The sequence below is a fragment of the Choloepus didactylus genome, chromosome 5 (genome assembly GCF_015220235.1).
Source record: "Choloepus didactylus isolate mChoDid1 chromosome 5, mChoDid1.pri, whole genome shotgun sequence".
NCBI classification, from domain to species: domain Eukaryota; kingdom Metazoa; phylum Chordata; class Mammalia; order Pilosa; family Megalonychidae; genus Choloepus; species Choloepus didactylus.
In genome coordinates, this window is record NC_051311.1 from 51214348 (window position 1) to 51237350 (window position 23003).

Consider the following 23003-nt stretch of genomic DNA (forward strand, 5'->3'; position numbering starts at 1 on the left):
TGTGTGTTAATTTGCTCATTTCACTAAACTACTCAGAACTTACAGAAGTTACAGTTAGCAAGAGTTGACCAGATCTGGGTCAACATGTAAGGTATACTTACTAAAGAGATTTATTTCCTCTCCAAATTATGAGTAAAGCAAATCCTGTTTTGAATGTCTTTATGATACCCTCACAGGGGAGCTTTTAATGCCTGGAACAGTCTCTCCCACTCCCCCTAAAGGATTTCATAGCAGGTTGAGGCTGGATGGAGCTTGCAGGTTTTCCAGGCCACTGTTCAGGGTCACACCAGGAAACCACCAGCAGAGCCAGGACAAGAGCTCCGGCTCCCACAGCACGTTAGGGAGCCAGACTCTGTTATTCACGTGGGGACCACCACCAAGAGGGTGTGTGTCAGTAACAGCACACGGTCGTGTTCTGTCAGATTATCATACGAGCCTGGATTTCATGTTATTTGATCATGCAGAAGTGGCCGTGACTGAAGAGCAGAGAAGGGCATCTCCCTGCATCCCCTCAGGAACTGGAGCCACGTGGAGTCATGGCCCTGGGAGTGCCTGTAGTGGCGCAGGGTGTTGTCCTTGAATGGCATGCTGCTACGCCACAAACTACCTGCTACCCCATCTTTTCCCTTTACAGTGACTCACCAACACCCACCACAGACACAGCCGCCAGTTTTGTTTGTCATTTGTCTTTTTAAGGCAGCTCTCCTTCCTATGCCCCTTTCTTATTCCACAGCTTTCCATACAACTTCTTGCTTTTCTCCTAGAAAGCCCATCTTCCTGCTTTCTAGGCTCAGGGACCTTTACCAGGCACCCCACTTTGTACCTTTTGTGCCCCAAATCTCAGTCCCACCCCCACCCCCACCTCAGATGACTGTTCTGACCCCTACTCCAGCTCTGCAGCCCTGGAGAGCTCCAGAATCTGATGGCATTTGTTTTCTGTTTTTGAATAAGCTAGGGTTTTGTGTTGTTTTGTTTTGCGTCTAAACTAAGTGGGAAATATAAGTTTTTACTAAGTAAAAGTTGTCCATTTTATCTAGGTCAGTGTATAAATATATACAACCAATTCATTCCTCACTTTCTTTTGAGGTCTTAACAATTATCAGTTCTACAACTCATTTGACAGTTTATCATGAAAGGCTTTGTGACATTCGTTATTCTCTTATACTGGTTATTTTAAAGTTTTACCGTTTAACTTGTCATGTTTTTTATACAGTCCCCCACTGAGATTTTAATCTCCTTGAGGACAGAGACATGTATTATATTTCTTTGTACAGATATTCCCCATGGTACGTAGCATAGATCCCCAAGGTATTTAACTGATGAGTTTTAATTTTCTTTCACATCAATCTTCTGGTTTATTCATAGACTAGAAAAGAAGAAACTTTTCCAGCAAGGCTTTTCCCTCATAGAATTCTCTTTACCCAGGTCAGTTTTTTTGCAAGCCCATTTTCACATACTAAATGAGGCAACACTGCTTATAATAATAATAATAGCTAATTTTCAAGGACTACCTACCATGCCATGTAGTGTTCTAAGCACCTTACACCTTCTCATTTAATCCTCAAAGCAATTCTATGGCACAGATACTGTTATTATCCACATTTTACTGATGAGGAGACTGAAACTCCACAAGGTTAAATAACTCGCCCAAGGCCACACCATCAACACATGCTGAAGTTAGACATCTGGTGGCAGAGCCTGTGTTACTAATCATAGAAACAGTTAGGGACCCTTCTGCCCTGAGCCACAGATGATAGTGTACAGTTGCTAGAATGATCATCCAGCCCAAATGCCACTCACACTGAGTTTGAGAAAACGTGACCCACTAGAATGAAACTCAGACCCACGTGAGGGGGGTGCTGAGGTCTTCCTGGGACTTCACCTCACCTCACATCCTGTCACCACCAGCCTGCTATAGGCTCATGACTCCGCTCCACCCTTACACTTACCTTCTGCCTGGCCACTGGGGGGCCCTTGAGTTTGCCCGCTCTTGGTGTCCCTTCCCTGGGGGAGGCAGAGAGCCATCCTCAAAGGGTCTAGCCTGTGACTGGCTGCGTGGCCTTGGGCAAGAAACCTCATAAACTGTCATGACTCCATTGAGTGCTCTTCTCTTACCAAACTAGTTGGAAACTGACCATCTGGCTCAGGTAATCAATCTTTCTTAAACATAAATGACCAGTATTCCAAAATACATGAAAATCCATTTTTAAAATCTTACACAATAAGCAAAAATTCCATATCCATCCCCCCACCAGCCTCTTGCTGAGCTTTGAGACAGACAGAATTGGCTCCCAAAGTAACCACACTAACATTAATATCTCAGAAAAAAACCATGCTGGCCAAGAGCCATCCAAAGCCAGTTCCTCCCTATCATCGTATTACCTTCCAAGTACAGGTGAAAGACGAGGGATCCAGAGAGACTCCCTCACATACATCAGCCCAGCAGGAGCTCTGCACCCGGCCAACACACAGTGCTGTCTCCTTCCAGATCCTTGGCCCAGATCAGGTCCAGGCAATGGGAGAGGTTCAAGAGGGCCTGGCCTCCCCTAAGAAGAGCCCCCCAAAGGTGTGGATGACCTGCACACAGGGTCGCCCATCTACACCCTCAGAGCAAAGAGATAGCAGAGGGAGTCAAATCCAGCTCTGATTTCTCTTTTGCAGCATGTCTGAACAGTCTTGTAGGGGATCAGCCTCCTCAGAAACTCACCTTTCTTCCATCCATCCAGCTGCATCCTGATTCCTCTTGGATGTTCCAGTCCCTCCTTCTTAAGCTTTGTTGGATCACACAGGCCCCACGACTATGCTGACGTTGTTTCCTTCCCAGCAGTATCCTCACAGACCATGTCCCCCAGTCTCCTGGTTCTTGCTGGACCCTGTTAGCTCAGATGTCCCGTTCTTGTGGCCCAGAGGGGGTTAACCACACAGCTCTGGCCACAGGTGCACCCTCCAGAGCTCTGCTGAGCTGTGCTGCACAGAGGGAGAGCCAGCTCACCAGCTTCCAGAAGCACCTGTGGGCCCAGCCCCTTTCTCACATCTTCCCATGTCCTCCTGCTACTGGTTAGACAGCTGAGGTCTGCACTCCCAGCCTCCCAGCAGGGTCACGGACAGCAGAAGTCATATTCCTAAGCTCTCTCCCCCTCTGCTTCCCTCCCTGTCCCAGGCATCAGAAGGGGCTTTTCTCGCACCAGATTCTCAGGAAATGCTGGTTTGGCATCTCGCTTTACAGCCTCCTCACAGTTCTTCTTTATTCCCCCTTTGCATTTTCAGCACTGTCTCTAAGCAAAGGAAAAACGTCATCAGCTGTGTCACGGTCCACGACTCTCCCTACTCCGACTCCTCCAGCAACAACAGCCCCTACTCTGTGCAGCATCGCAGTGGGCACAACGCCAACACCCTCGACACAAAGGGGGGCCTGGAGAATCACTGCACCGGGAACCCCCGGACCATCATCGTGCCACCCCTGAAAACCCAGGCCAGCGAAGTATTGGTGGAATGTGATAGTCTAGTGCCAGGTAATTTGGGGCCAGGGCAGACCAAGAAAATCTCTCTGCCTCTGCTTTTCTTGTTTTCTGCAGCTAAAAATGTTGAGAGCCTGGGGTCACACAGCTAGTAAGACAGTAAGTGCTTGATTTTTGCAATGAGTAAATGATCCTTACCCTTTTTGTGCTCAGATAGCCAAGGTAGGATTCTGCTTAACACTTATATAATCAGCGTTTTCACTTTTTATTCTATAATTAATACCTTGCTGGGAGGAAAGATTGTAACCAGCCCTGTCTGCCTCCTCACACCACTGTTTTATTTAAAGGACTTCAGCCATCACATGGCGTTGGGGAGAGCCTCTCTTGTCCTGAAAATTGGACCCTAGAGGAAAAGCTGAGAACTTAACCTTCTAAATAAACTTAACAGCTCACCCCAGAGTTAGTAGCATCTATTCAGTGTCTCTCTTGCTTCTGCTCATTAGTGGAAGAATATTGGTAATAAACCAGATGAAATCTGAATGTTCTGCCTTTCTGCCACATAGCGTCTACAGCCACATCCAAGCTGGCCAAAACACTCTTTAGAAGGGAAGGGATACAAACTGCAGAAAAACTGTGCTTCGATGCAAAAAGCTATTAACTGTCAGGAAGGGCCTCCTGTCTGTGTTGCCCAAGGTTGCTACCAGAGACCTTAGAATCTTCTTAGGGTGGTTACAAGCTGTAAGGCCTGCTGGATGTGAGTGATTTAGATACTGCCGCTTATGGTAATAGGAGAGTAAAGGGCAGGATTCAGTATGGGGTCTTGAGGGCCTTTTTTAGCCCAATGGCATAGGCCAGCCTGCATGGGGAGGGTCAGCGTCCTGGAACGCTCACCTTCAAGCTAAGTCAGGCAGCCCTTTTTGCACCAAGAGGCACTGCCAGAAAGGAAAATGGAAACAGCCGTGGGCCTTGTATTTGGCACCTTCCCCTCCTAACCCCAGGTGGATCCCAGCCAGGTGGGAGCACAGTTTCAGACATTCACGTCACAAGATCTTTTTACCTAACTTTGCAGTTACCCCAGCTACCTTTCCTTGGAAGAAATACACATGAGAAGCAGCCGTCCCTAAACCCTGCTAAAGTTTCTGCATCATCTCAACCTGGTCGCTCCCCAGCAGTTCCATCAAGAGGGTGCAGCCCTCAGAGAGGTCTCATTTCAGAGTCAGTGCTCCTGGGTCCTAGGAGTTAAAGAGAGGCAGGGGGTATGGTGCTCCCACAGCATCCTCATTGAGAAAAAATGGAGGCTGCTGAGCTGCTTGGCAAAAGAGACGCACAGGCAGCATCAGCTCCTCACTACGCAGCATCTCTCTAGTGGCCAAACGTAGAGTCAGAATCGACCTCAGGCAGCGCTGGGTGCGAGGGTGTGCACGCTGATTTACACAGGCCAGGCTGTATTTGCTGCCAGTTTCCTGTGACCCAGAGCCAGGGCTGGAGTTCCCCAAATTAGGTGCCCCTGTGAGGAAAAGAAAATGAAGTTGGTAGGTCATGCAGACATCTCTCTCTGAAAACCCTCTTTACCTAACAAATATCTTGGTGGAAACTCAGACAAGAAGCAACATTCTCTAGAAGTATCAAAAGGAAGTTGTGGGGCAACCAAAGTAGTTCATTTCAGGAGATAAGAGTAGTGACCCTCATACTTTTCTGGTCATATATTCCCTAAAATAATTGCTTAAACTATATCAATCACTCATTTTTTAAATAATAAATTTTATTTTCAGAGCAGTTTTTAGGTTTACAGAAAAATTGCACAGAATGTACAGAGTTCCCATATTACCCGCCCACCCCCACAGCTTCCCTTATTACTAACATCTTGCGTTAGTGTGGTATATTTGTTACAATTGATGAACAAATATTCATACATTATTAGTAACTGAAGTCTATATCCACTCATTGTTTTAAGTTTAAATATTTGCAAAGGTTATAATTTCTGTCATGCTATGTATTATTTCATTATTTAAGTACTTTAAATATATTCTTGTCAAAACCTGGGAACTGCAGATTCAACTCATTCAATATATGGAAAATGCTGCCATATACCCTAATGAGCAGAGTCACTCCTCATTGTCAAACCAGTCAGCCAAAGCTGATCTCACTTTCGGTCAGAAAAAGTCTTCCCTGTAACAATCATCTCATGTCTAAATTTTATTTCATGAATGAATGGACAGGGTTTGGAGCTTACTGAGAGGTTGTAGCCTGAATAAAATAAGACTCCACAGTCTTCACTATTTCTTACTGAAGATTGCTTTGCTTTGTTCTGCTCTGCTCTCAAGGGGCTGTCCCTCAGGAGCCATCCATTCTAGAATTATCCCATTTGGGTGCCCCTTAGGTTTTTCACACCTGGATGCAATGCACCATGTTAAGATTTGGGGGAGTGAGAAGGAAGGAAGCCTTTCTTCTGTAAAATGGAAACAGTGTGGTTGTGAAAGAAAAGATGGGAAAGGAAAACCAGTGGATCCCAGTTCTGATAAATCAGTTCTCAAAAAGAATACATTTAGAAGTTGAGAATCTGGAAATTGATCCCCTAAATCTTTACTTGCCAGCTACCCTCATGTCCTCATGTACCCGTAAGAATGTACCAGAGCTGAAAGGCTTCAGCCTTCCCTGTACACAGTTTGCTGTGAGGGGCTCCCCTGCACAGGTAACTGTAAAATTATTGAGCAGCAAGAGAAAGAAATGCATTTCCCTTATCTGCAATCCAAAATTAGAAAACCAAGTTTTAAGTTTATAGCAAACTCAGTTGGTGGTAAAACCTGACCTGAGCTAACAGGTCTTTATAGTCATCATAGTCTTTTCCTAGGCCACTTAGTGAACCCCCCCTGTGTTTTGTAGCAGAAATACTCACGTCGGTGGTGGTACCCGAGCTTCCTGTAGAGGGTAATCTAATATACTGGATATGTACCAGATCACCTTTTTAAAATCTGAAAATTCTGAATTTCAAAACATGTCTGGCCCCAAGGATTGCAGATCAGGGATTGTAAACCTGCAGGATGAGGAAAATAAGTCTTATAAATCAAGGATGCCCCTGTTCCAAGACGTCTCAGGGGAACTCCATGACAGTAATGATCCCTTAAAGATATATGATAATGGTACATAAGAACTGGCTTATAACAGACCTCATGCAGGTTTTTTAGGAATTGGTAGAGAAAAAAAAAAGTGGCTAATGCCAAGTCTCTCAACCTTTTAAAACAAGTTGAAGGTACATGAGAGAGAGGCTGGATTTCCACAAGTTAGAAATCTTCTAGCTTGGAGCTATGTTGGCCATCGCTGGCGCCACTCCCTGGAAGGTGACAAAGCTGTGGCAAGAGTTACTGAAACATTAAGGCCATCCAGTCCAACCCTAGTTAAGGCCAGTGAGGGAACTGAGGGCCAGACTTGCCCAGTATAACACACGAATCTTCCATCATCAGGTACTAAACCACAAAGACAAACAGCTTTGTATGGCCCATATTTTATACCTTTCAAGTTACATTAACCATTTCCATCATCAGCCTTTATGCTGGGTTTGACAGGAGGCAATGTTGAGCCCCACTCTGAGGGATATTTCAGACCAATATAATAACAATAATAATGATGATGATGATGATGATGATGATGATGATGATGATGATGATGAAAGATTAGTCTCAGTAAGGCTCTTGGTTCCCAAGCAGCCATACCATTGTCTCTGGGAAATCCCATGGTATAATTTCATACTGCAAAGAGATTTATTTTCTCCTGTGAGGAAGTGTTGCAGACTCTTTCTAGAAAATGATGAGTGAGAGGCAGAAGGGCATCTCGTGCCTGGTTTTACCCATCCTGTGGTGTTTCTCAAAACTAATATATGCCTTTAGCTACAAAATCACCCTAGGATTCCAGGTGCCGAGATGGCCTGTACAGGCCAAGGTTCCAACCAGTGGCAGCCACCCTAGTTGGAACTCAAGAGTGTCGAATAGTTCCAGGATTTTCTCACAGTATTTCTCCCCCTCCTGTGGTTTCCAGATTAGGAAAGATCCTTGGGGACTTCTCACATGGCCTTCTTAGATCTCTGAGGTTAGTTAAGGTTCTTTTGGAAAGCAACAGAATGAACTCTGCAAACTGGCTCAAGACAAATAAGGAATGTTTTGGAAGAATGTGGGACTGCGGGAAAGTTCAACAAGTAAGTTCCAAGCAGGGCAGGGGCCAGGGCCTCAAGCATGGCCTTGAACCTGACTCAAAGCCACCAGTTCCTAGGCTCCCAGTTGTCCATTTCCAGGAGGAGGATTCGATTGTCCCTGCTTGAAGCAGACACCTATTCCATCAGCTTTAGCCGGGAGACAGGGTTCAGTAATAATAACAATAGCTAACACTTCCTAAGAACTAACATGAGCTAAATAGTAAGCATCCTACATATGTTAACTTATTTAATATTTAATTCTCATGACAACCCTACAATGTAGTTACCATTATTTTCCCAGTTTTACAGGTGAGAAAATGGAAGCTCAGAGAAGTTACCCAATGCATACAAGGCCATGCAGCTCTACCTCCCGGATTCTGCTCCAGAGCTTATCCAAGCCTTAAGCACTTCTCCACTCACCTAGTACAGACCGGGACACACTGGGAGCCACCCTGTGAATCATGGGCCTCCCCAGGGCAGGGGATCTTTGAGAGCAGCTAGGCAGGGCCTGACCAGAAAGCTCTGTAATGTTCCCTCCCAGCTCCAAAATTTATATCAGGAGACAGTCCAGCATTAACCCTCTGCTGTCCTCCACTCTCACTTGATATCCATCTCTGTCAGAGGAAATTATTATTTTAATATATTGGTCCCCTTCCTCAACAGTGAAAGAGGAGACCATGAAGATTCCTTCTTCCTGCCTGTTTTCCCCTTCCTTATTTGGGGCTCTTTTGCTCTGATAACTTGAAAAGCTCTGACCCAGCAGTGACGGGAACAGGTGGAATTCTGGGCTCAGTCACACCCATTCCACCTCAAACTGTCTCACCTCGTCCCTTTGCAGACTCAAGCTAGAGATACCTGGAGCTCGGTGCCTCTCCTTCAAATACAGTTACCACAGAATGCCCAGAAAGTTGATATAGGAGCAGAGAGATGATGTCCACAGCAGTGGCCTGGACAGCCAACATAGTTTATGGTCTCCTGCAGAGCAGAAAAGACACACAGTGGCACCATGGCTGAATGAAGGAGAGAAACTGAAATTCTGTTGATAGTAAACACTTCTAATCTATTTTTTACCCTATAGTGAGTCCACCAAAACTCCTCTACTCCCCAGGTTCTGGAGGGCTTTTGAGAATCTAACATTGGCTCTAACGTTCTCCTTCGAGAATCAACACTACGATTGGTAGGGAGGCTCTCCTCCGACTGCAGGGGTACACCATGATCTCATGTTCCCTGGTTTCCAGTTTCCTTCCACCCTCCATGTCTGGTTGAGACCTTTGAAGGCACATTTCTGTCTTCACCAACAAAAAATCAGCATTGTCTCTTGCCTGGTTGCAGCTTTGGCTTCTGTTCTGTGACTTTAGTTTCCTCACCCTGGAATTTATAATAGAATTGATCCACACAATGAAATCAAGGGCCTGATCTTATTTGTGGTTCATTAATATTTAGCACCCTCTACCCCAAGAATGACCAGATTCATCAGTTTTACAGTGACTGCCACAGATACCTAATTGGGACTGTTAAGCTTTTGTTTTTTCCTAAGACTTCAGACCCCAATACAGATGTTCTAGAGAGAAATGTTTGATTGCTAGACAGACCTGAGAAGCAGGCAAGCAATAGCATTCTCAATTCTGCCACATCCTCCCCTCGCCTGGCAGAATTTTAACTGTTCCCTGCCCCCATGGAGACACAAACCCCACTCTGTTGGCAGTTAGTATTCACAGTTCAGTCAACGCTGAAATTGACAAAAACGACTTATTTAGTATAAAGCTTCTTACCCTATTAATTTTATTCCAGTTTTCCCCCTCTAGGACATGTTGTGGTCCTGCCCTTTGAGACTCATTTCCCAAATCCTGCTGTATTTGTTACTAGCAACTATGATTGAAACACTGAAGAACTGCAAAGAACTTTCCTTCTTTCCTCTTTATACTACCCTTATGTTTTTCAGTGCCACCAGATAGTAATTCTGAAGTTTAACATGGTTTGCATATAGTGTCATTCACAGAAACACAGATGCATACCTGTGCCCCATAGGAAGTCAGGGTGAAAGTATTTTAGTCCCATTCCAAAAACTTAATGAAGAAAAACAAATCACTGAATATAAGGAACAATGCACAAAGTGCTTAAAAAGAATACAATGAAAAAGGTAAAAGTTGCATTCTTTTCCCCGGGGCAAAGCCTCCCTCCGACTTTTTCTCTGACCCAAAGAATTGGCTTCATCTTTGCACACATCTGGCCCCATCCAGGAGCTCTTTTCCAGCCTGGAAGCCAGCCAGCCCCCATTCTGTCCCTGCCCCCCAGCTCATCCCTGCTGTGCCCCACCCTTCTGATAGAGCCAACCATCTGTCCCAATATCCACCTCTCGGTTTTTCTTCTCAATGAGGCAGTGCAGCACCACCATTTCCTGTCCTTTAGCTTTTAAGAAATAGAAGCAATATAGTTATAACTGTAGTTCTAAGCTATGCAGCAGTCTAGGCTGTTCTGTGGTGGCCTTCACTTACTAACCCTACTTTTTCTGCCTCCATTGGCATTCGAGTTGAGAGAGCACAGTGAAGGTATCTGAAACCTTCTGCCTCCCACACTTGACTAGGTTAATGTGCAGGCTCACACTTAAAGAAACCCAGGATTTTCTCATTAGTCTGGGTCTGTTTGTTGTTTATTCTGTTTTGCTTAGTTTTGAATGAAGGGGCTATGGCTAATGCTTCTGGGTACATACATGTGAAATTTCAGTCTAGAATTGATTGATGCTATTGATGTGTTAAGCTGGACCCTCCCGCAGAGAAGCTGTGGCGTGGGGACTTCGGGAGGCCTGGCCCATCTCTTACCCTGCTTCTCTGATGAGGAGAGACTACTCTGTGGGCTTTTGTTGGGCCTCTGCTGGGAAGCAGCACACCCGCACCAGACAGCAGGGCTGCCCCAGAGGGCAGAGGCAGCCCCCCTCTGCCTAGCAGTGGAACCCCCACACTGGCCCTCTGAGCTTTCACCCATCCTGCTTCCGCCATCTCCCAGGCCTTTTCCCTCTGGCCTTGCCCTGTCCTCTGCCTGATCTGTGATGCTCCTCCTTATCACGTTCTCAGCCCTGGCCCGACCTAACCATCCCCAGCCTTCCCAGTGCCACCCCTCCCAGGGTGACACCCAGTCACAGTGCCTGGCACGCAGCAGGCTCAGAAAATCTGTGATGAATGAATGAGAACACCTGGCCTCGGAAGAGCCCATGTGGCTTCCTTGTGCTCAGGCTACACAGACAATCCTGTCTGGTCTGCAACACACTCCATCATTCAGCCCCTCCACCAGCAGCAGCACCCCCTGGGAGTCTGTGAGAAATACAGAATCTCTATCCCACCCAAGACCCATGAACCAGAACCTTCCTTTAACAAAATGGTTCATGTGGGGATTAAAGTTTGGAAAGCGCTGATAGATTCACCTGCTGCCCTGTGTGGGCACCTCCGGAGAATCACCCCCGATTTTCCATTACTGAGTTTGTGTCAGTAACATGCAGACAGTCCTTGTGTTTGACCTATGTTCATCTCATAGGACCTAGAGGCAGGGGTAGACCAGGTGACTCCCAGGAGGTGTTTTTTAGTTTCTGTGTGGTTCCTTATGCCTCATGAGAGGCATAATCCTTTGATCCTCACAACTACCCGCTCCCACCCATTTCCCAGATGGCAGAAGTTAACCCTCCTGGGGGAAACAGCCTGAGACCTGGTCTTAGGCCCTTAGCTTGTGTTGCCTCTCCGGTCCCTTTTCTGTTTTCTTTGCTTCATGCTCCATCATTTGGGGCCCCAACCACTGGAACAAACCAGTACCCATTTGCCAGAGGCAAAGGAGACAAAAATCTGAGCTGGGCTTTTGGGGAGATGAGGCTGATGTGTGATGGGCCTGTCTCGGGAGTCCTGGAAGATCCTTGTTCTCCAGAGGGGTAGCATCTGCTGGGCAGCTAAGGACCTGCAACTAACCTGTGACCTCCTCCTCCTCCCACCACAGTCAACACCAGTCACCACTCGTCCTCCTACAAGTCCAAGTCCTCCAGCAATGTGACCTCCACCAGCGGTCACTCTTCAGGGAGCTCGTCCGGAGCCATCGCCTACCGGCAGCAGCGGCCAGGGCCACACTTCCAGCAGCAGCCTCTTAATCTCAGCCAGGTAAGCAGCCCCTGAGGGCACCCCAGCCCGGCTGCGGCTCTTCGCCTCTGGTTTTACTCTAGTAAATCACATCATTCCTTCATTCTTCAGCTTTGCAGAGCTGCAACTCTGCCAGGCAGGAGGGAGTGGACTGAGGGGCTTCTGGCAGTTTCTTTTCCACCGTGGGTCATCCTTGGGGGAGTTGGTATCAGTGGTTCACAGAGAGCTGGACCAAAGCAAAGTGACTTGTCTAATGTTACAAAGCACTTAGTGACATGGAGCCAGGGCTTATAAATAGGATGCTCCTAATTTTGCTGTTTCACCCCATCAAAGGGTGAAACACTTTGTCCTAGCCCAGTCAGCCTGAGACACAGGGACAGACCTGTAGTGCAGCCAAATCAGGTAGATTGTCTCATTGCAATGAGGGAGCCCACACACAGAGACCCCAAACAAAGGAAAGGAGTTGTAGGATCTGGAGGCAGGGTGGGTGGAGTTTAGGTGAAAGTTAAATGAAGTGGGATTTCCATAGACTCAGAGCAAAGCAGGGCTATGCGTAAAGGGGTCACTATCAGGTCTCTGTCACTAAGTAGACTCAGGGTCCTATTTCCTTAGAAATTACAAAGATAAATGTGGAATCTGTGTTCAAAAACCCTTCATCCGAAGCGCTGCACCTGGGTAGTAAATGGAGGCTGCGTCTCTCTGACAGAGTGACTTAGATTCTCCAGGTTAAGACTGTGGTGATTTCATCTGTACTGATAAAATTTCAAAGAGCAAAGTTTCCCAGTCTGTAGGTTTAAAGAACAGAATTTCACTGTGAGTAAGAAAGCAGCAGCCACTCAAAGAGGGGATCCTTTTGATACCCTACAGCTGCAGTGTAAGAGAAATACTGTCTCCTGTTAACTTTGCAGCTGGCTTGATCTGTGTCACCCCAGCCTGATGAATGGCAGGGCAGATTGTTACTTTCTCAGTCCAAGCTAATTTTTATTTTCTCAACATACAAGGGGAAGCATCTTCCATTCTGCTTCTGGCCTCCCTCTCACCCCCATCCCCCATCCCTTCCCTTCTTCTGTCCTCCCTCTCCCCCCTCTCCCTCTCTCCTCCTCCTCCCCTTTCTCCCCACTCTCCCTCCACTTCCCCCTCCCCCTCTTCTTCCCCTTCCCTCCCTATCCCCTCTCCTCCTCCCCCTCTTCTTACCCCCGTCTCTTCCCTCCCCCTCCTCTCCCCCTCCCCTCCTCCTTTCCCCCTCCCCCTCTACGGTGTCCAGCCCTGACGCCGCCCTCTCCTGGTACTTCTCCAGGCTCAGCAGCACATCACCGCGGACCGCGCCGCCGGGAGCCACCGACGGCAGCAGGCCTACATCACTCCCACGATGGCTCAGGCGCCGTACTCCTTCCCGCACAACAGCCCCAGCCACGGCACTGTCCACCCGCACCTGGCCGCCGCCGCCGCCGCCCACCTCCCCACCCAGCCCCACCTGTACACCTACACGGCGCCCGCGGCCCTCGGCTCCACCGGCACGGTGGCCCACCTGGTGGCCTCCCAAGGCTCGGCGCGCCACGCCGTGCAGCACACTGCCTACCCGGCCAGCATCGTCCACCAGGTCCCCGTGAGCATGGGCCCCCGGGTCCTGCCCTCGCCCACCATCCACCCGAGTCAGTATCCTGCCCAGTTTGCCCACCAGACCTACATCAGCGCCTCTCCAGCCTCCACCGTCTACACTGGATACCCACTGAGCCCCGCCAAGGTCAACCAGTACCCTTATATATAAACACTGGAGGGGGGGAGGGGAGGGGGGGAGGAGGCAGGAGGGGAGGAGGGAGCGGAGGAGGGGAAAGAGCCCCGGGGCCCCAGGTGGGAGCTGGGCTTTTTATACTGAAGATGCCGCACACAAACAATGCAAATAGGGCAGGGGAGGGGGGCAGGGGGGCGGGGGACTGGGGGACAGGATGCGAATGAAACTTGAACTAGGAAGTGGGAGGACTTAGAGCAGAGAAGTGAACATTTTAAAAAGGAAGGGATTAAGGACGGGGAAAATCTATGCTTTTTATTTTAAAAAAGAAAAAGAAAAAAAAAGAAAACGTCAGTAACAAAAAACGCAGCTCACGAACCCATTCTGCACCAAACTGGAAAGGAAAAGGCAGCAACAGGAAGATTCCGGAAGCAGGGGCCCCAGTTTTTGAAGAACTTTATCTGTGAACTTTTCAAAGATTATTTTCATATGGCAGCAAGTGACACTGAAGAATTTGCTGTCAGGGACACCTGATATGGAAATCCAATAGGTTTTTAATTAATTGAACATAAGAATTAGGGATTTTTCCAGAACTCTGAAGGGTCAACTCTCCACAGTGTCAGCCTGTGGCCTGAGAAGGCTTGGCTTTGGGGGTTGGTCTGGGGTTGGCAATGTCAAGAAACACGAGGGTGGCAAAGCCCAGTTCTTGGGGCTCATTTGTCGGGGTGACGCAGGATGGCCAGGCTGCCGGAGGACCCCTGGAGAGGGGCAGAATTTCTCCTTCTGAGCACTCTGGATAAATCCCTAAGCAATGTTATTCCTAAAATGTCATTAATAATGTGTGTTGCAAACTTTAGTTTTTTTGTTGTTTGTTTTTTTTTTTTGTTTTTTTTTTGTTTTTTTTTTTCTCTTCTGAAGATTTATTTTCTCTATTAATCAGTCCCTAGTCACATAGTGTAGGGCTTGTGGTCGTAACCGACCCCTAGTAGAATGTAGCAACTGTACATCTTTGTTTCCTACTTTGTGTTCAACTCCAATGATACCAATAGACTATTCCTCTATGTGATTGCACAAAAAAAAAAGTGATATAACATAGGCATGTAACCAATGTGATGGTCCAGGTGTGTGAGCGTGAGCGAGTGTGCGTGTGTGGGTTAGTGCAGCTGCTGCCTTCCCTTGGTGTGGCCCTCGGCACCGCCATCACAGCTCACAGTCTTGTTTTACATCATTCCCTCCTAGTGCCTTACCGAATGACAGATGCGGTTTTAGGGTTTACTTCCACTGGTACTCCAAGAAACTGACTGAGGCTAGTCAGATAAAATCTCAGCTCTTTTGTGCTGTTGTGACATGTTACTTGGTCTTTCCTTTTTTTTTTCTTTTTTTTTTTTTTCTTTTTTCTTTTTTCTTTTCAGTTTTAACACCCGTTGTCTTTCTGGGGCTGTTTGCTAAGAGAAGGGTGTCAGGGAAGTTGGCAGAGGCTAGAAGAAGAGAGATCACATTTCCTTGAGAGAAATGGGTGAGGCGAAGGATGGGTGAATTTGATGATGGTGATGGTTTTTGGTTGAATTTTACTTTGGGAGCAGAAAACAAAAGGGACTCCCCACCCTTCACCCTCTCCACTATCTATCCCCAGCTCCGCCTCTTGTGCCATCTCTGTCATTTGCAGAACCAAAGGTCACGTCTCTGAGAAAAGTTGGCCTTGTCAGGTGGCTGCCTCCTTCCTTGTTTGGAAGGGGAAAGAAGACTACAGCCACCTCCAGGCCCATCATAGCCTTCCCCTCTGCCATGGTCTGGCACATGCCACAGGCTGCCTCCCCCTGTCTCTCACAGGAAAAGCCTTTGTTCTGAGACTCCACCCCACTCTTCAGCTCTCAGATCCCTGCCGGGCCTTCCCTGGGTTCCCAGGGCAGTGTTTTGCTCTCAGAGTGTTGCCAGATCCTTCCCTCTATAGACCACCATCAGCCTCCATTTGCTGCTGAATTCTTTCCTCATGTTACCCAGCTCTGTTCAAGAATCAGTTTTATCTTTGGTTTTTTAGGGGTCTGGTGAGTAAAAGGTTGGAGGGACACTTAAGAGGGCATCCAAGGGATCTTAAACTGCACTTCGGAAAACATACCCATGGACAGTTACCTTTCCAAAGATATCTATCCTCTTTGCACCTTTGATACACTCTGGAAGTTTTCTCAGGCTTTGAATCAGCTGGGGGGATGGGGTGGTTTTCTCTATTCTTAAATATATGAATGTAGGGAGAATCTTTCTGTTCACGGATGGGACTTAAAAGGGTGGTTCTAATTGATTCTTGATGCTAAATCCTTAACTGACCCTGAAGCCAAGTTACCAAGGTGCAAAGAGATGGCTCCCAATTTCAGTGGTCCCCTCTCATACTCCTTCCCTTCCTCACGGCAGTCTCCCTTGATGATCTACTGTGAACGGTGTTTTTATAGTGATAGCCAACGGAATTCAATGACAAAAAGCCACTACCTTAGCTCTTAGCTGTGAAATAACTCTGGAAACTCCCCCGCCTGGAAACTCCCCCACCGCCACCATGAATTCTTAGTTATCTTACAAAGAAATAGGACCCTGAACTGGGGGCATGCTTAGTCCATCCTTGGGCTGGAAGGTCATGCCGGCCTGCACGAGGCTGGGCACTTGGGTAGCCCTGCCAAGTGTCCCGGCCAGTTCCCTGCCAGAGATGCGCTCGGTGAGAGGTTTACAGCCGGGCAAGATCAATACCGTCTGTATCCACTGATGGGGACGCGCCGTTGTTCTGAGACAACCGGAAAATGGTTAGTCCAGAGGGGAGTGGAAGCAAACTTCCTGAGGACACAGGAGCCAGAGCTCCCCCCACCCCCAGCCCAGTCCCCAGGAAACCTGCCTGTTACTGACTGTGTGGCAGCCGGGTGGCAGCACTGCCCCATCAGACTGCATGCTGAGTTCCAAAAGGAGCCCAGTCTTGGCTGCAGGTGAGCCTCTGTTTGCCTTATTGGGTAGTTCCCTATTTCCCCGGAACAGTTCCAGCCCTTTCTAGATCTGGTCTTCTGGGGAAAGACAACCTAACCTTGCATTTTAAAGAAAATTCTTTTGTTAGAAGTTTCTTACTCCTTCACCTGACATTTTCTTCCCTTTTTTTCTTCCAGATCAGGAATGAAAGTTCCATGCTGCTCATAAAGATATTATTATACTAATTATTTTTGTTGTTGCCATTATAATTATTATCATCATGATGTTGATATTTTAGTTGAGGTTTTAAATATTCCAAGTATCTTTGTGTTTTCTCTTTAGTATTTAAACTTATTTTATTATATCTGTGAGTATATGAGTAGACTGACATACAGATGTCTATACCTTTGTCAGGGGAAAAAAAAAACAGGAAAGACCCAGGAATTAGGAAAATTGTTTCTGTCATCTCTATTCTACAAAGAGCAATCAAGAAAGATCTGCCACAGAACAGAGGTTTGAAGAAGAATCGAGGCCTTTTTCTCTCTACAGGCCAAATTAGGCTCTTAAAGACATGGTCTCCATCAGTATTGTCTTTTTCTAGATTCCCAGTGGCCTGGGAAGAGATCTGAGGCAGTATTTCATGCGCTCAGAGAACGCTAAATCACTGATTATTGAACCTTAGATGTGGTTCTCTCCAGTGTTCTCCATGCTCTCCTGCTTACTAGATCCTTGGCATGCTGCACATCTGATATTTACCTGTCAAGCAGAAAAAGCCCTCTCTCCCAAATGTCTCTCCTTTTCCTGTCAGTGCACCAGGAATGTGGCTTACAGAGAAGAGTTATCTCCTCCGACAGCCACCGGGTATGATGGGCTGGTGGTGATTTGAGCCTCTCTTCCCCTCCTATCACTGAGTTATGACACTCCCCACTCCTTCAGTCTCTCCCCACTGCACCCCCGTACATAGCACACAATTCTAGGGACAAACCATTGAACCAAAAAAAAAAAAGGTGGATGGATGGGTAGGAGGCCAGAAAAGTCACTGAACAAAGTCCAGCAGCATTTTTGGACATTGTGGGCCATGTCCTCTTTGAAATCCTTGGCCGATGGAGCACATCAGGGCCTCTGCAGTTATCCCCACTGGGCTTTGGCTGCGCTCAAGGTGCCACACACTACCCAGCAAACCCAGAAACCACCAGACCCTGGATGAAGAAAGGGCTGATTGGCCATTCACCAAAGGGAGAGCAAGCAGCTCATGCAGGGAGATTCCAGCCATGGTGCCAGCCCCACAGGTGCTCAGTTAATGTCACAGTGTATGTGACATTAACTAAGGGTCCTCTCCTGACCCTTATCCACACTCAAGTACAGAGCCGTGGGATCAAAAGCCCCAAGAGGAGATCCCAGCCACAGAAGCCAGCCTATGTGAATAACGAACAGACCCACCCACCCACCCAGCCCTCCCACCAGCCCTCTCCCATCCAGCCCTTCCACACTAAGTTACCTTGGCAAATAGAGTGAATAAAAGGCTGTCTGTCCCTAGGATCAATTTCTCAGGTGGAGGAATGCCAGCTAGTCCTTAATTAGACCACAGATTCCTGGAGAATCACTTCTTCTTTAATCAGCACCATCCTTCATTGAAGAAATACCATAATAATAGGAGAAGATTTAAAAGGACAGGTCAGGGAGAAATGTCTGGTTTGAGTCTTGCAGAACCACAGGTCAAATTGCTTTTGATTGGTGGGTTCTTGCTGACCCATTGGGTGTCTGCACCCATGTCTCTGTACTTAGTGCCTCTTTTATGATGTGTTGGCTGTTTCCAAGGAAAGGGGGTGAGCAGGTCAATGGGTGGGAGAGTCTGAGGCTTGATGCCAATTAATATTGTGATGTGGAGCATGTGGTTGATCTAAGTCAGAGGGAAAAGAAGGGTTGGACCAAACTGACCTTTGTATTATGGACTGTATTTGCGTTTCTAGCCTTACTGCGGCTGAGCTTTTGTTCTGCAGGCTGTGGAAGCCATCTGGGCTTTCTCTTCTTCTACCTGGAAGACAACCTGACCAAACACCAGATTGTTGGATGTAAGGAAGGGAATGTGATATAGGCAGACTTGCTAACAGAATGGTTTCCCTTGACTAGATCTTTGGAATTGCAAACACTCATTTCTGAACAAGCTTGTAGTGGAGGATTTCGGTTGTGTGAGTGTGTGTGTGAGAGTGAAGCAAACTTTCTTGGAAACTGGCAGGAGGAGATGAGGAGGCTTAAGGAAGTATTACTGATGGTTCATGGTTGATAAAATGTGACACATCCTTAGACTCCAGCCCCAGCTTTTATCCCAAGTTGTCTTTGTCTGGTGCCGAAGGCTGGGTAGGATGTGTGACGGTTGCTCTTACTGACCTGTCAAGTAGCTGCTAGGACAGAAAACAGAAAGAAGAGAACTAGGTGCTCTTGACTAGTGGAGAGAATTGAACAGAAAGGCAAGGATGCCCTCCACAGACCTCGACTGGGACTTCACAACTCCAGCATGAGTGATTTTGCCACAAAACATTCCAGCCCAGAGACTTTGCTTGCTTCTTGCCCTGTATGTGTCTTTTCTTTTTGATGTGTATTAACAGATTTCAAGTGGGGAAGCCTCAAAATTGAGCAAGCCAGAAATGTCCTTACCAAATCAAAAGGAAGGTGAAACTGTACCTTTCTTTAGCCAAAGAAACCTTCTCAAAGACACCTCCATATATGGACAAGAATGGCATTCCTCTCTTGCCTTTCTGGGCAATAAAGACATCGTTACTGATGGAATTCCATTTGTTTTTCTCTTTCCTCTCTGTCTCTGATTTGTGTTTGTTTTTTATTGTATTTTTTTCAAAACTGCACTCATCTTTTAAGAGGAGTGGAGATCAGTAACCCTAAATGCTGCTGCTATTGGGAAACTGGAGGCACCGCACGGATACATGGGCTTAACTAATCTCATATTACCAGGGGTATCGACTGTAGACCTTCTGCCAGGCAGTTCAGCTGCGTCAGGGGCTAAAATGCACAGTGGAGCTGGGCTCAGGCTATCAGTACTTTTCCACTTTGATGCCTTAGGACTCTCACTTTTAATCTCCATGGTGTAGACTCAGTAAGATCTCAGGATACTGGAGAAGTGAAGTTGGTGAAGTGGTATTTAAATGTAAAGGAAACCTTTTAAAGGCCTTTGACACAAGTTGCTCAGTGTAGTCATCCAACCTAGTAGAGGTTTCTCACATTTTCGTTGCAGCTTCCAGAAGTTTGAGAGAGAACGCCAGGCCAAGTTCTTCGCTTTAGACTCGCTCAGAGTTTACAGAGAAGTGACCCCCACAGGACATGATTTCACAGACTACCAGTACCAGAAGGAATCTTCCTGATTCCCTCAGCACAACTTCCACAGTCTTTGAGGGCCCCTAATCTCAGCTCCCCGCATTAGAACATAACATTGACTCTTAGGTTTTTGAACTTTCAATTTCCCTCAAGTAAATGATAGCCGGGACCACGCCAAACCCTTTATGTACAATATTGCATGTATCCCTCATAGCCATCTCACAGGGTGACAGTGTCTCCCATTTACACACAAGGAAGCTGACACTCTAAATAAAGTGGCATGTGTAAAAGGAAAGATAATACAATAGTGGTCCAGTGTCCCCAAGTTTCTAGTAAGATTTTTGTTAGTCAGGCCTTTACTGAGATGTGATTTTGCTTTGCATTTTTAATTTAAGCAGCAATGATTGGCCTGATATTTCTGATGAACCAGTTAATGATAGTCCCATTTACTGTGTGCCAAACACTGGTCAACAACTAGCAACAGACACTGTGCTTAGAACTACTTGTTCGGTATCTTGCTTAATTTAATCTTGGCAATAGCTCTATGAGACCAGCAATATTCATCCTTTAACTGATGAGACGACTGACTAGCCTGGAGAGCTCAAGTAACCCATCCAGCTAGTAAGCTAGTGAGTGGTAGAGCCCAGGCTCAAACCCATTTCTGTCCAGCTCCAGAATCGTGCCCACAACCACTAGCTCCACTGCCTCCTGTGGACTCGTGTGAAGAACATCCTTTAAGGAATGTGAGCCTGTGCCATCCCTGCACTGGGGAACTCAGTAGAAGGTTGAGGCACAGAGGGAGTCCTGAATTTGATGCAGACAGAAGGGGCAGAATTAGTGTGACTGTTAGAAAAAGCCCTAGGGGAGTTTCTTTTGATTCATAGAATTCATTTAGATTTCTTTCCAGTGTACCAACTAGCTTTAGTAGTGCTGCTACAACAAACTCTTAGAAGAGTGAAGAAAAAAGTATTCTTTTCTTTAAAAAAAAATAATAATTTTTTTCTTGCTTATAGTTAATTCTAGAAAGGCAATACTAAAGGTATATATTTTTTTCAAAATGCTATTTTTTACTGCACTGATAAATATCATGACAATTCTGATCTCTATAATAGGTCTACTCTTCAGCTCTGGGTAGAGCCAGATGCGGAATTCACATCAACTTTGTAAATACTGTGTGTAGGTCTGGTGTCTAGGCACTTGTTTCTTCTATTAAAAAAAAACAAAGAAAGAAAGAAAGAGAAGATGACTTTTAAAAACAGGAAGAAAAATTTCTTTTTGAGTCAGATAGCCTTCTCAGAGAAATGGAAAGCAACAATTGTATGAACTGAGAAAAACTAGCCAATTTTCAGGACATAAGGAAGGAGTCTCCCTTGCCCTGGTATGCAATTAATAATAATTAGATGCATTTTTATTTTGGGCTGAAAGGTGGCAAGAATTTACCAATGTTTTGGGAATAGATTTTTCATTTAAAAATAACAAAACTATTATCATTTGTTATGAAACATCTCAGTTGTTTGGGTGGATTTTTTGGTTTCTTTTTTTTTCTTTTACAAATGTTTTTGACTGGCTCCAGGCTTGTCTGCCTAAATTCTTTGGTAGTTTACACAAGTTCTAGAATCTTCTGGAACTTTAACTCCATTGGAAGCAAACCCAACTAATCAGAATTTGAGATCCTGGTTGGTTTCAATAGGTATTCTGGAATTGACAGAACACCTGAAGATTTTTTTAGAAGGTTTTAGATACATTCTCTTACACAAACTGTGACCTAATGGCAATAATTACCTCAAATGTGGGCATTCATCCTGGTTTTAGCCTTTTTTGAAATCATGTAGCCAGCTTGATCTTGGGATTCAAAAGACTATGGACTCTATGTGGGCTGAAAATAATGATTAATGCACACCCTGGTCATTGTTGCTAAGCAAATTCTGAAAATAGCTAACCTTTACAACAAAACTTAAACCAAGGAATAGATGATGATTTGTGTGTTGTTAATCAAATGTTATGTTCAAATACACATGTTAAGTATATATGTTTTTAGCTGCTGTACAATGCTATTAGCCTTCTAAGATATCAAGAGTCACATTTTAAATGAGTAAACTAAACAATTGACTGTGGATAACTTAAGCATATTTCTGGCTACGTTTTATAGTTAAGGTATTTTATAGTTTACATTTAAACTGGTACTTTTTAAAGAAAATTTCTGTTTATAACTGACATCTTCAAACCCCAGTGATTGCCTCTTTAGTTGGAGGCCATGTCTCAACAACACAAGTGTGTTCTTGATCATACTGTTGTAGCCCAACATGTGAATTTCCCCTCCATGTTACTGGTTTCCATGTGATCTGGAGAGGCTGTGGAAGGAAGTCCAGACTGAGTGGGAAGGGCTGAGTCCAGAGCCTGGTCCACGTGTTAACATCTTGTGCCATGTTTTATGAACATTTGTCTTCAAGCCCTTCTCTTGACTTCTTGGAAGGGACAGAGAAAAGAGATACCTGGTCCATTGTTTTTGTCTTGATTTGATATTTAACTTACTAATCGATCCACAGACTTCCAGTCACCAGGAAGTAGAAATACACTGGGATTCAGGTGGCCCTGAAGGTGTAGCTGCTATTTCTGGGCCCCCGGCAATATTTTTGATAAATGTTTGGCAAAGGAGAATCATACACCCCTACAACCCATACTCATTGGCCGGCCTTTCCATATATCTGCTGTCGTTTATTCATTTCCTCCTTTAAAACAAAATAAATATAAAAAGGTATGTTTACTTTTATGCATTGTCAAACTTAGATTTCAAACCTAGTTCAATGAGGGGTGGAGGGGACCTTAAATTCCTTTCCAGAGATTGTAAGTGCTACTGAGCCGGAGGAGGGGCTGGGAAATGGGAGCAGCTCCTTTCTTCCCTTTAGAGACCGTACCTAAATGAAGATCACATTTGTAGACAATAGAGACTCTTCAGAGACTGGAATGCGCCCCCCTGTCAGGCAGAATGGACTGGAAAATGCCGGTTTCCTTAAGAGTTTGGTTTGTTTTTGTTTCCCGTCTTGCTGAGCCTCACTTCAGAGGACATGCTGTGAGAGCTGAAGGGCATTCCTTTACCAAATAAGATCTTTAAAACTGCAAACACCTGGGACCAGGGAACTTTTTTTTTTTTTAATGCATTTGCTTTTTCCCTGTGAACTGCATTGACAGTATGTCCTTATTACAGTTTTTTGTTAGAAATGTTACTATAAAATGTTTGTCTTATTCCT

General features: G+C 45.9%; 1 protein-coding gene across 10 annotated transcripts in view; it reads left to right on the forward strand.

Annotated features, from left to right (window-relative positions):
- The window catches only part of HIPK2 (homeodomain interacting protein kinase 2), a 203237-nt gene that overhangs the window by 178123 nt on the left and 2111 nt on the right, over window positions 1–23003 (forward strand). For 5 of the 10 annotated variants that reach the window (XM_037836038.1, XM_037836041.1, XM_037836039.1 and 2 more), the window contains 4 exons: window positions 3268–3512; window positions 11623–11780; window positions 13057–13503; window positions 13818–14353. In XM_037836038.1, coding sequence (XP_037691966.1) covers window positions 3268–3512; window positions 11623–11780; window positions 13057–13503; window positions 13818–13955 — 988 coding nt within the window. In that variant the 3' untranslated portion in view covers window positions 13956–14353. Of the gene's footprint in view, window positions 1–3267; window positions 3513–11622; window positions 11781–13056; window positions 13528–13817; window positions 14354–23003 lie in introns of those variants that run through there. The other 5 variants (XM_037836042.1, XM_037836046.1, XM_037836045.1 and 2 more) reach the window with 2 other exon arrangements.